The 12,825-nt window shown below is 38.6% G+C and overlaps 1 protein-coding gene and 1 long non-coding RNA gene across 2 annotated transcripts; both read right to left on the bottom strand.

Moving 5' to 3' along the window:
* Nucleotides 1-9,597: 9,597 nt before the first annotated feature.
* LOC131685938 (uncharacterized) lies at nt 9,598-10,129 on the bottom strand. The gene is made up of 2 exons (XR_009304891.1): nt 9,861-10,129; nt 9,598-9,776 (listed from the first exon to the last, which is right to left on the bottom strand). It is a non-coding gene; the product is annotated as an uncharacterized LOC131685938 (long non-coding RNA).
* Nucleotides 10,130-11,355: 1,226 nt separating this feature from the next.
* LOC131685929 (arrestin domain-containing protein 2-like) lies at nt 11,356-12,592 on the bottom strand. Its single transcript, XM_058969966.1, has 3 exons — nt 12,424-12,592; nt 12,181-12,360; nt 11,356-12,121 (listed from the first exon to the last, which is right to left on the bottom strand). The coding sequence occupies exons 1-3, from the start codon at nt 12,536-12,538 to the stop codon at nt 11,397-11,399; spliced, it is 1,020 nt and encodes a 339-aa protein (XP_058825949.1). The 5' UTR covers nt 12,539-12,592; the 3' UTR covers nt 11,356-11,396.
* Nucleotides 12,593-12,825: the final 233 nt, after the last annotated feature.

Below are 12,825 nucleotides of genomic sequence, written 5' to 3'. Positions count from 1 at the left end.
TACATTACATTAAATCTGCGCAATTATTGAAACTTTATCGGAACATAACCACCAACTACCAGAGCAAACGAAAAGCCCATAATACCCCCATGGTCATGGTCCAATTTCACCCCCACTGCTTGGTGTTTTGATAGTGTTTTAAATGGGGTCAATCCATGAAAACGCCAGCACCATGGTCCGATAAATCCCATATAAAAACCATATTTTGATGTATTTATGGTTTATTGAGACCATTTGATGGTGTTTTGGTGGTTGTGAAACTTGGTACGGACCATATTCATGGTCTTTTCAAGAGCTTATTTGGTGTCTGAACCCATGAGAATTTGCTCGGTTACCCGGCCGTGTTCGAGAAAATAAGGTAAATGTGATAATGAATGTCTTCGACCAGGCAAACCAGATTGCTCGAAGCAACTCTCCAACGTGGAACTATCGCGCCGACGTATCTGCACGAGCAGTGGAGATTGATGGTGTTGTCTCCATAGCGCTAAATACTGACCTGCAATCTGATTCGTGTTGGGAACATACCTGATGATCCACAAAAGCGAAAATCGTTTGTTAATCCGGATACGTCAGTTAGCTATCGCTGAGTACGATAACAATACTCAATAAAACCAAAGGATAGCGTCTTAAAGCCGTAGCCAGTTGCTCTCGGACTTGCAAATTTGCGTTCCAACAACGAGTACCCATCACGTCCAGGGATACCAAAAACCTCAAGTGTTCTTTTTTTTGCAAAGAGATACTTAATTTAGCACTGGACTAATGAAATTTTCTGACTTTTTGGACGTTGGGATTTTTTGTAGGGATCACGCGCAGTTCACCGATTCGATCACCGACTCATACGATAAATCAAACCGAGATAAAATTCTGTATCACCTGTTAGAAAATCTTTCGATATCGACGTTAACCTTCCAGCAGACGCACTAGTACACGGAGTGCACACCACTCAGAAAATCAAGCGAATTCGTCTTTGAACACCAGCGCCTACTCGTCAGGTAAGCCATTCAGGCGACGTCAGGAGAGCCACACATAAAGATTTCAATAGTGTATGACTTCCGAACGGGTATTAACGGACAAATGGTTTTACCTTCGTTTTGTAGGTGAAACCGAGCCCTACCAGAATAATTTATAGCGTAATTACAATTTCTACCTACAGCGAAGTTGTACGGCTTCAAAAACAGCCTACATTAAAATCAAAATCGTCCATAACTCTTCACAAAGTATCCACAACTAGTTGGTCTCTTCGGTAAAGCTGCGTGTTTTATAATTGTAAAAGATATCTTCGAACATTTTTAGCGCGTTGTGTCGTTATATAATTAAAAATAAGAATTGAAGGAGAAGAAGAGAATCATAGAAAACGTCTCATATCTCGATTACTGTAATTGGCAGAGTCTTCAGCAAAGTTTATAAATATATTCTTCTCTACAATTTTGTCGAAGACAGCCAAGCGCTATCTCTTTTCGTTCCAAAGTAATATTTTATATACCTACTATGAAAATTAAAAAAAATATATTACCAAAAGATGTCGCTTTTTATACCCACAAATATTGTGGAATATCTAAAACCGTCAATATGAACAGATTTGATTCCAATGAAGTAAGTACCTCAATACGCTGCTTTGAATCACTGCGCGAGCACCGAAAAACCCGATTTCAAAAAAAAAAAAATGTTTGACTGTCCGATCAGAAACATATAACAGAAATATTTCAAAACTATATCTCGCATTGTTACTTGTTATACATTTTTGTTATTTTCACTACTAACGAGACCTTATTTATAACGCAATATGTTACAAAACTTGTGTTCTGTTATAATCTTGTTATTTCATTCTGATCGCATGTCGCTCATTTCAATTCCATTCGCCAATCTAGAGCTGAAGAGTCGTAAAATCAGCTGACGCTATGTTTTGAAGGCAACAGACGAAGTATCCAGTGGAGTCACCTCTCTGGCGTCGCACAGTGGCACCTGTTCATAAAAAGTTGTGATAAAATTATAAAAATTGGTCTATGTGGCTATACCTTTAGGTTTTAACTAATTTTGGGTCGCTGAATCCATTTCTGCTATCAGTTTTGATATTCCATATTTCATTTTTTCGACTAATTTTATATAAACCCATTTGAATACGTTGGTCGTTAAAGGGTTAATATAAACATTAATCATAGTAGCCAATCTCATCGGATAGCAGAAATGGTTGACAAAACTAGTAAAAATCACTAAATGATAAGTATGTATGATGTTGTTTAGGCAATTAATTTGTAAGGAGATTTATGAGCTACAGGGCGTCTCCATATGGGTATTTTCAAAAACATAGATATACCAACTTCGGCGCAAAAATGCGCAAGATGAGCCCTATATATCTTGAAACTACAATAAATTTTGAGTCAGATTCATGATAAGTGACCCATGGGAGACCATCGCAAAAATTGGAAGACATATAAAGATAAATTACTGATATGATATAAAACTTTTTAATTGGATTTTTTTGATGCAGGACAAACGTAAATCAGTTTTGTACAAAAATCTCCCATCTATAGTTTAGCATATTCATTCTTCTTTCCAATGAACTTAATATTGCTCCAATCGGCTGTGTAGTTCCTGAGATATCGCCATTTGAAACTCGAAGGTACTACAAATTCTAATGAATTGAATTGAACAAAAATCCTTGACATCACTTGCTTCAACGACATGTTAAAAATTCATTTTTCGTCCGATTATAGTAAAATTTTGATATATCTCTATTCAAACGGAGAGAAAAATAAAATAAATATCTACAAAAGAATTACAAGACATTGATTTCTGGGGTTTTGTCACTCGTCGTGCCACTGTGCGTCGGTAAATAATAAGTAGAATCCAACTATACTCACTAACAGGCATTGCATTTATCGTTCATATGAGTAAATGCGTCCAGATAATTTGCTACTGCGACTATAAAAACTCTCATTTTCACACGAAAAGTTATTGGCACTCACACAACATCTCCGGATAAATACAACGTGCTATTTCTCCGGATAAATAAAATCGCCGGAGAATGAGCGAATGAGTTTATCGCGGTATCCTTTTTGAGCTCACTGCCTTGCTGTCGCTATTCCAAAACACGAAAAAACAAGTCTATCATACTTCTTTGCCGCTTTTCTTTGAAATTAAGTGTATATTTTGATGCATTTATTGATTTTCACGAAATTAAAATATTACCACCTTCTCCGATGAGAAGGAAAAAATCAAATAAATTTTATCCGGCAAAATATGCTCACGCGATTTGTGGAAACGGAGAATTTTGCGACTCATCTTATCTCGGAAAAGTTGGACATCGGACAAGCGTCTTCTCGCGTGAGTGAGAGAGAATTACAGTGCCTGCTCACTAACAAATATCCATTAGTATATACGGCCTCTAGCAAAAGCAAGTATCGGACTAACCATTCCTTCCTTTTCCTTCCGCGATTTACGTTCGGGCTTGGCCGGCGCCGGTATTGATCAATAGACACTTTAGGATTACCAGGAGTTGCACATTGAAAGATGTCTCCCAAGTAGTTATCTACTTATTCCCTGTGCAACTTTAGCTAGTCCAGATCGCTAACGGAGTAGCAGTCAGAGGTATACTGTTGCGACATCTTTTTGGAAACTGTGACCTGGTTGGTGGCTTGTTGATTACAGTATATGCCATTTGATTTTATTTACCAGCTCAGATGCCGTGACGACTTTTGCACAAGCGAGTATAACAAAGATTAAAGCTTTTTACACACTATTTTTACCATTTGCTATTGGTAGCATCTTGGGACAACGGAAATCTGCGACGGTGGCTACACTCAATTATCCCTAAAGTATCAACGAAGACATGGTTCATAGGGTTGCATATATGTGTCGGGACTTCATCTGTGTGATGTGTGATTCTTTAGATGCGCATCTCCGCGCAATCATTGTACTTGTGGAGATGGTTACAACGACATTGAGCATGTGGTTTGGTCGTACGCTGAATATCGTGAAACCAGATTCTAATTAGTAGATTCTTTACAAATCCGAGGAAGACCATTCATGTTCCTGTTTGAGACATCCTGGCTAACCGCGATCCTCTATACACTCAGGTTTTTTTTACGCGGGGGATACGAGCCGCGTAAATGAAAACCGCGTAAATGAAAACCGCGTAAATTTCAAAATCCGCGTAAATGAAAACCGCGTAAATTTCAAAATCCGCGTAAATGAAAACCGCGTAAATTTCAAAATCCGCGTAAATGAAAACCGCGTAAATTTCAAAATCCGCGTAAATGAAAACCGCGTAAATTTCAAAATCCGCGTAAATGAAGACCATTTAAATTTAAGAATCCGCGATAAAGGGAACCTCATTGATGGGTACCGCGTAAATTCCAAAATCCCCGTAAATGAAAACCGCGTAAATTTCAAAAACCGCGTAAATGAAAACCGCGTAAATTTCAAAAACCGCGTAAATGAAAACCGCGTAAATTTCAAAATCCGCGTAAATGAAAACCGCGTAAATTTCAAAATTCGCGTAAAAAAAACCGCGTAAAAAAATACCGCGCAAAAAAAAACCGCGTAAAAAAAACTTGAGTGTACATGGAACTTATTTATCATTTTCTAAAAACATGGTCTGTCAAAATTTAATTAGATTCATCTCCTCATAGTCTCGTTCTAGTCTAATCATTCACCATTTAAAGTGTCCTAGAATATTCAGTTTTGCTGTAAGTTCAGACAAGAGCAGAAAACAATGTTAATAAATACACTCAAAAATACTAGATCATTATGAAATACACGAAGCTAAGAAAAAAAAGCAAACATTAAAGTGATGATAATTATAATGGTGTTACTTTACATACTTTACATATGTTTTCTACATTTAATTCCACTATGTTTGTTTATAGTTAAATGTGCTTGCACTTCACTATTTACCTGGTATTTCGATTACTACTTGTAATCTTCTTAGGTGTTTGTATAGTTTGTGATTAAGCTGTTAGTTTTAAACAAATTACTATTATAATAATAGTTAAAATTAGTTTTAAAACTTTTGGTAGCACTAACACTTTTTAACTACGTAAAAAAACAGAAACTACGGTGAAAAAAGCTTTCGCAGATGCCGTATCACATAAAAGTATTAAACAAAATATATTTTCCAAATATTAGTACGCAGACTTTGAATAGCGCATGTTTTGTACGTTTCGTGAAGCAAATTTTCTAAACAATACGAGCGTTTTGGAATCAGTTTTGTAGAAACTTTCGTTCATAAATCGATCCGTTTGCCATATTCTAGTCGAAATAATAGTCCTCCAATATGTGTCTGTGGTCCACTAGGAGGTTGATAACTCTATTATCTTTTTCAGGACAAAACCAGCCTAGAGGCCGTGTAGCATCCGGCGGGTTCAAGTATCTCAACCAAGAATTGATCCACTGGGTTCCTTAGCTTCCATAGCTTTGGTTCAAGAACCGTATTTCCATAAAGGAAACTTCTATGCTGGAAAGCTACTTAACCCCGTCTTCGTAGCTTTCAACAAAAATGGCATGACAAATCCACGTGAAATGCCTCGTGCATGTATACTTGCGAATAGTGCTATTGACGCTTGTCTTATATCCGACCTCACAACTCGCGATATTTGTGCTGTCACGGTAAATATGACTGTGATGCAAATGCCCACCACATAATTTAGTGCAGCTCAGATATCAATTTGAGATGCACCGAATTAATGGAATACTTAGGTAGTCCAAATCTGCACATTCTTAATGCAGGAAACCGCCCAACATTTGCACGTGCTGGCAGAGAAGAACTCGAGCTCGAACCGTCGTTATCTGATCATAAGTACATCGTCTTTGATCATTCAAACATCTCGCTAGATATCGTCACCTATCGTAACCCCAAATCTACGAACTGGGATCTCTACGAAGAGGGCTAGGCGATTGAATCTCCAAGTGACTTGGATGAGGTCGTGGATAAAACAAGCTCACTCATAGTAGCAGCATACCAAGAGGCTTGTCCGCTTCGAGTTATGCGTGCTTCTAGAGAAACACCTTGGTGGAATACCGAACATGTTTGACTCAAAAAGTTATGTAGAAGAGCTTGGAATCACAGACCCAGAGACGTGTCGGAGGCATTTAAGTTGGCTCGCAAAGCATACATAAATGCCCTTCGATCCTCTGAGCGAAGTGGTTGCAAAAGCATCTGCACAAATGTCTCAAGTCTCAACGAGACTAGTAGATTAGATAAGTTACTTTCGAAATCGAAAGACTTTCATGTCAGTTCCATTAGAACTGCTGCTGGTGAATACTCAGCTGACGAAGATGTAGTACTCAACTGTCTTTTTGACACAAACTTCCCAGGCTGAACGGAGCCATCACTGACGACTACCCCTGTGTTCTTTTTTTAGGTAGTTCTGATTCTTGGGTCGTAGAATTGTGACAACCGAATTGATCAAATGGGCGATTGAAAGTTTTGCTCCGTATAAGTGTCCGGGAAAGGACGGAATTATTCCAGTTCTACTACAAAAAGGATATGAACACTTCAAACTTATTTTTAAAAAGGTTCTTACTTGTAGTCTTGGCAAAGAGCTTTAGACCGATCAGTCTGACCTCCTTCCTGACATCAATGGTGCTGTTCACGCAACGAGGGATTGCTCGTCCATTGCAGTTTTTTACTTTGAAATTATTGTCGTAGATCAAGTTAAGTACTTTGGGGTAATTCTTGACTCAAAACTTAATTGGACAGCTCAACAACCCATGTACATTCATTGAATCTACACAACAATTGTTAGACCAATACTGGCATACGGGTGCCTTGTTTGGTGGCAGAAGGGAGAAGTCATGACAATACAATCAAAGTTAAACCATCTTCAGAGGATCGTCTTGATGGCGATGACTGGTGCGTTCTCGACAACACCTACTGCTACTCTCGAGGCATTCTTAAACATAAAACCGATACATGTGTTTCTGAAACAAGAAGCACTTTCTTGTGCATACCGTCTTAAGATTATTTAGTTCTGGAACAGTAACCCAATAGATCGTGTAACTAGCCACACAAGACTGTGCCCCCAAATGGTTACTTGGGATGAGTTTACACTTGCTCCCAGTGACCTTACACTCACATGTAGTTTTTCTTTTAGAACTTTCAATGTGAGAATTCCTCTTCGTGAGGAATGGCTGTCTGGCTGGATGGAGCGACAACTTGAAGAATACGTAGTTTGTTATACGGACGGTTCTTTGTTGGAGGGCCGAGCCGGTGCTGATGTCTATTGTCATGAAATGAGATTAAACCAATCTCATTCGCTTGGTAGATACTGTACCGTATTCCAATCAAAAGAATCTACTTTTGCTCTGACAATCAGGCTGCCCTGAAAGCCCTTAGTTCGGCAGATTCGAGATCGAAATTAGTAATCGCATGTCAAATTGGACTCAAATCGAAGAACTTAACATTTCAAATGCAATCTACCTTCTATGGATACCCGGTCATTCCAGTACTACTGGAAATAAATGGGCGGACGAATTGGCTAGAGCTGGACATTGCGAACTCAATTATCATATGGTTACTATTCAGCGTGCTGAGTATTATTCATGTGATCTTTGTGAATCCGATTACGGAACATCATATCATTTGATATGCAACTGCCCTGTAGTAATGCAATTACGTATCCGGATTTTTGGTTCTCCATACATAGATGAACCTATGTACAGAGAGCTGAAATTTAAGGATATGGTATTGGTCCTAACTTAGTGTGGTAAAGAGCTAGAGTTTTAGCCGTATTTGAATGACAATATCTCTACGGGGGTGTTGTCGTTCTGTTATCTCAATATCCCTTCGGGGGTGTTGATTCATCACTGCTTAAATAAAAATTCTAATCCACTCGAGGGTTGGAAGTTTTATTCCTCCTATTGTAGCACCTGCAGATCGTTCAGCATCCCTCCGGGGGTGCAGAATGCTTTGTTTTAATTGTTCTGTGTCGTTATTTTCCTAACCTTACCACTTTCCCAATCCTTCCCATTAGAAAAATGATGAAAAGACGATTCTTGGCAAGGCACAAATCTCCGATCAACATGGGGAACGTGCCATTTGAGCCAAACGCTACTGATTTCTGATTCCTCCAATATGTACTGTACAATTGTTGGAAAGTTTGTGATGCGACTATTAGAATAAGGTAGCCAGATTTATACTTAAACATGACACGTGTTATTCGGTTGGTTGAATTTAGAAATCAAAAAATGGAATGCTCAAATGAATTATATCTGATGACTTGGGATAATCACTGAAAACTAAACGAAGTTTGTAAAACAATTCCCAAACAAAATGAAAAAACTAAAAATCCTAGAAATGTATTCCCAGATATATGAAAGTATATTGTATAAATATTCCATTTGAACGTGATTTGTGATTATTTACAATAATATTCAGATATTCAAAGACTTCAATGTATTAACGAAAATTGTTTGAAAAATGCTGATCTAGTAGGCAATTTGTGGTTGTGGTGAAACAACTAACCTCTGTTTTGGCCCGATCTGCCGTCCGTCCTATTAACGATTCTATGACATCATGCGAATTTGATGCTAGTGTTAATGTTATTTCAAATTTGAAAAAAAACGAAACTACATTCAAGACGTGTGTAGTTCCAATACCGGATAATAATATCAGATTAGTGAAAAAACTTATGTTACCTTAATAACAACTGTTAATTTGACAATTTACGTAAAACTTGTTGAATGTTACAATAATAACAACTCCAAATCAACTCGAATCTATAAATATGGGTAACAGCAATAATTTAAATACCAATCGCTTCTCACGCACCGAAGAATGTGTCATCGGTGCACTTGTTTGCCGCAGATACTAGCTTTTAGAATTGCCTGTTTTCAAATTGGCGAAATATATCCGATTCCTATGAAACTCTTGCATTATCCTTGTCCACTACGGTTTTTGTATCCAATTTTTCTGGCAGTTGGATTTGCTGTGATAGGATTTACGTGCCATCAAGTGGCCTCATCAACCTCAAATATGTTTCTGACATTACCTAACGCTAGTTATTACTGTTGGGAGTAATACACAAATGACGTAATAATCTCATAAACATTGAAATAGTGCACCTTAGTTGATGTCTTATCTTTCGCGTAAAAAGGGATATTGGAATTTCAAGTACACAACGGACTGAAAATAATGTATCTATAGAATACAAAATCGATGCTGAAAACTGGGTCTGCAATAACCCAGGGTGATTTCGAAGGGATTCTTGGTACGAAAAGGTTGAGAACCAGTGCACTGCTCTAAGAAATAGGCACTAATCTGTTCAGTAATTGTTTTTCTTTAAAGGTAAAAATAATAAGCTCTTGATTTTTTTGTTCATTTAATAATTCTTTGAGAAAAATTTCAATTAAAGTTGTGGCCCATTACACAACAAAGTCTTTGGAACAGCGAAAACGTAAAATAACCACTGGTTAGATTCTTTTCTCTCCTTAAGAATTCCTGGAAGACATCGCAGGATGCGTTCTACGTCAGAGGTAACAACCCTGCACAGGAATTACAAAAAATGCTTAGGACGACGATTTATCAAATTTTTATTATGACTTAGGCATTCATCCGAATCATATTTAATCAAAAGGTCGAATAAAAGAGCATTGTAATACAGTTCAGAACCACATTTTATTTGTTCAAAAACAACTTCCACGATTCTGACAGTACAATTATTGCGTCTAACAGCAACCAGGTTTAGTGCAAGTCTTTCCGGTCTTGCAATTACATTTACATGTACATCCTGACTCGCATGGTGTGTCCACTCCACAGCAAGTAGTGCATCGACAATCTATAGAAAATACGAAAAACTTAGTTACAATCCCATCACGAGTAGAGTATAGTTTGATCAATTTTCGACTATAAAGTTACTCACTAGCATTACCGCAGCATTTACACGACATTCTGGTTGTTGCTCTAACGACACTCTCAAACAACTAATCTTATCAAACACGAATATTTCTATATCGGCTAATCAACTGCTCTGCGTAGCTTTGCTATCACCACTATGAATACTGTCACTTCCGAATGATGCACTCCATGTCGACCGAGAGACATTTTATAGGTGCGATCCACAGCCTACTTGCGGCCGCGGCGGGTGCACAGCATATATTACTCATTGATGTTGGAGTCGGGCGCATTTTTTTGCAAACCGATGTTTCGATACAGTCCATGCCTACTATACGAAATGGAAGTGGCGAGCGCAATCTTCGGATAGTGGGAAGTCATTTGCGCTCCAGTCAATTCAAGTTTCCATGCGTAGCTACGTTAGTTATATACATTATAGGGTAACTGTTCTCGTAGTTCAGCTTATAACTCTTAAAGACGACAGATTTTAAGAATGTTTCAATAATCATATAGTGTTAGGGCACGTTTTAGCTCGTAGTGCAAACGTAATGTTAGTCGCTATATCCATCTTGCCTATTATAACAAATTAGTCAAAGCAAGATCATTTTAAAAAGATGAATAGGAGTGCGCCTGATTTATTGCGTCGCACAAACACGTTATTTTTCCCTAAGAGCTTCAAAACTTTCTTTTTAATGTACAGTAAGTGGAAGAAGGTACATTACAGTTTAGTGAAGGTCATATTATGGAAAGAATTATACATGGTAACGGAACGGATTTCAAGAAAGTTGTTATCAATAAATAATAGTGAAATCTGTTCTTATGTGTTTCACCATCTGCAGTAGAACTTATGCTGAACAGTTCGTGAAAACCGTGTTTAACAAAACTGTCTTTTTCAGGGCGACTATTTTTTTATAAATTGAATATCAAAGATTTATTTTGATTTAGTTTTTTGTTATATGGCATGGAAATTAATTTTACGTATACAAGATATGCTTTGTTGAAATATGTGGAAATAGAATGGTTTTGAATTTATAATTGTGATAAAGCCGATGGCATATATGTATACCAAGAGAATCGATTGTATGATTGGTATCTCATTAACTGTTAGCCTTGGAACATTTTTATAGGAGCAAAGATTTGACGAAAAAGGAGGCGAAGATTTGAAGGCACCCGCCCAAAATGCATTTGACATAAACAGTATTCTGGCAAACTGGCACAATAAAAACTAGAGGACTTTCGTTAACAATTGAAAAAGAATTACACTTTTCGATATTCAGATAATGATAATTTATTGAGCATCAATCAAATTTTATAATACTTTTTGAAAATTGCAGTTTTGCATTCCTTACAACGGAGAATCTAGCCAGTCAAAAATTAATTAGTACATTGAAATTAGCTTAGGTGGTAATACAACATGTTCAGACATAGTCTTTTCCTTGCACCAGAAATTTAGAAAAAAAAATAATGCAGGAAAGTGATTAATCAGTTTTTCCAGCAGTCTCCAGCTGTTTATATCCCCCATGGCCTTCTCAGCCGATCGAAACGCCATACACGCACCTACGAACTAGTTATCCGACTTCAAGGACCAAACGTGTACGGATTCGTTGTCCGACAATTCCGAGTCACGTTCGGACAGCGTTCCGATCACAATCGGAATGGTCAGTGTCACGATAGGATCCTGCAGAAAGCAGGTGTCAATTTCCATCGTTACCCTCAGTTCGTAGGCTACTTTGATGATTCTCGAGAAACCGCTGCTGGTCGATGGCAGTACGTACGGCACCTGGAGATTATCCTCTGCCAGCACACCACCTTCGGGTAGAGTGATTCCCGGTGACACATTTCTGCAGATCATCGTACTTTCGATCCGTTGGCGCCGTTTCGGTGAGTGAGCAGTGTATGAGATTTTCTGCATTAGGACGGTTGTGATTTTGCGAATTTTTACGTTTCGTCTGCTGTCGACTATTACCAGCGCCGGGATTATCTGACCGGGAACAAATCCGTTGGTTGTCAGCTGCACAGACATCGATAGAGATCCTGCCGACATACATGGCCAACAGCCAAGTGTTTTCGCGTAGTTTGCTTTGAGAGGTAGAAGAATTTCGTTACTTATATCGAGCTGTCGGGACACTTGAAAGTTGAGTGAGTGTGATTTGGAGTGTTTCCAAGGTCGCTCCAAGGTAGCCGTGAGGGAATATCGAATGTGTCCATCGTTACCTTCGAACGAGGCTGGTAGTGTTTTCGGGAGGGGACAAGCGAATCCATACGAATATCCACCAGATTGCATGAAATCTAAAAGGTAACGCATAAGCTCTGACACACCAATTCGAATAAAAAATTGAATTTCGTACCATTCACTTGACACAGCACCAGTTCCGAATAAAGGTACCGCTCCTTGCCGCTGTACACTGTACTCGATGCCGTATCATTGGCTTGAAACAGGAATTGTTCCAGACTCAAAAATCTCGCACCATTCCCATTAGCCTCACTCCATTCCGTCTTCCCGACACCGCAAATGAGCAACTTCACGCCTGAAAAGGAAAGTTAATGACAACAACACAGCCTCAGAATGGACCAGCGGCAATCACACATACGCGAAACCTTAATCGTCTTGGTCAACCCCACAATCACCTCTCCAATCACTTCCTGTCCGGGATAGAACACACCGTCGGAACCACTGGTGAGGACAACTTCCACTTTTATACGCATCTTTCCGCAGGATTTACATCCGAACCGTAGTGAGAAAGAAAAATTACACCTCGGTTGACTTTTGCCATAGAAACACCACTGCACGTGGTTTGGCTCTCCTTTCCTCAATGTCGATGGAAATGGATGCTGCTTGGTGGCGCCAGTCTGTCCCGGTTGGATGTTCTATGTTGTTCGATTTTGGCAACGAAGTAGGCGCACTTATTTTGTTGCGATTTGTTTACCACACTATCTTGTACGCATTGATGTATGAAAATATGCATTCAGCGGTTAACGTGTTTAACAAATAG

Source organism: Topomyia yanbarensis, chromosome 2, assembly GCF_030247195.1.
Source record: "Topomyia yanbarensis strain Yona2022 chromosome 2, ASM3024719v1, whole genome shotgun sequence".
Taxonomy (NCBI): domain Eukaryota; kingdom Metazoa; phylum Arthropoda; class Insecta; order Diptera; family Culicidae; genus Topomyia; species Topomyia yanbarensis.
This window is presented reverse-complemented; position numbering and strand designations above follow the sequence as displayed.

What these genes read in the sequence shown, in the direction of transcription:
- LOC131685929 (XM_058969966.1), bottom strand. Translation starts at nt 12,538, where the DNA reads ATGCGTATAAAAGTGGAAGTTGTCCTCACCAGTGGTTCCGACGGTGTG. An exon ending in CAAGACGATTAAGGTTTCGC is followed by an intron (nt 12,361 to 12,423) that starts GTATGTGTGATT and finishes TTTCCTTTTCAG; the next exon opens with GCGTGAAGTTGCTCATTTGC. An exon ending in GGTGCTGTGTCAAGTGAATG is followed by an intron (nt 12,122 to 12,180) that starts GTACGAAATTCA and finishes GTTACCTTTTAG; the next exon opens with ATTTCATGCAATCTGGTGGA.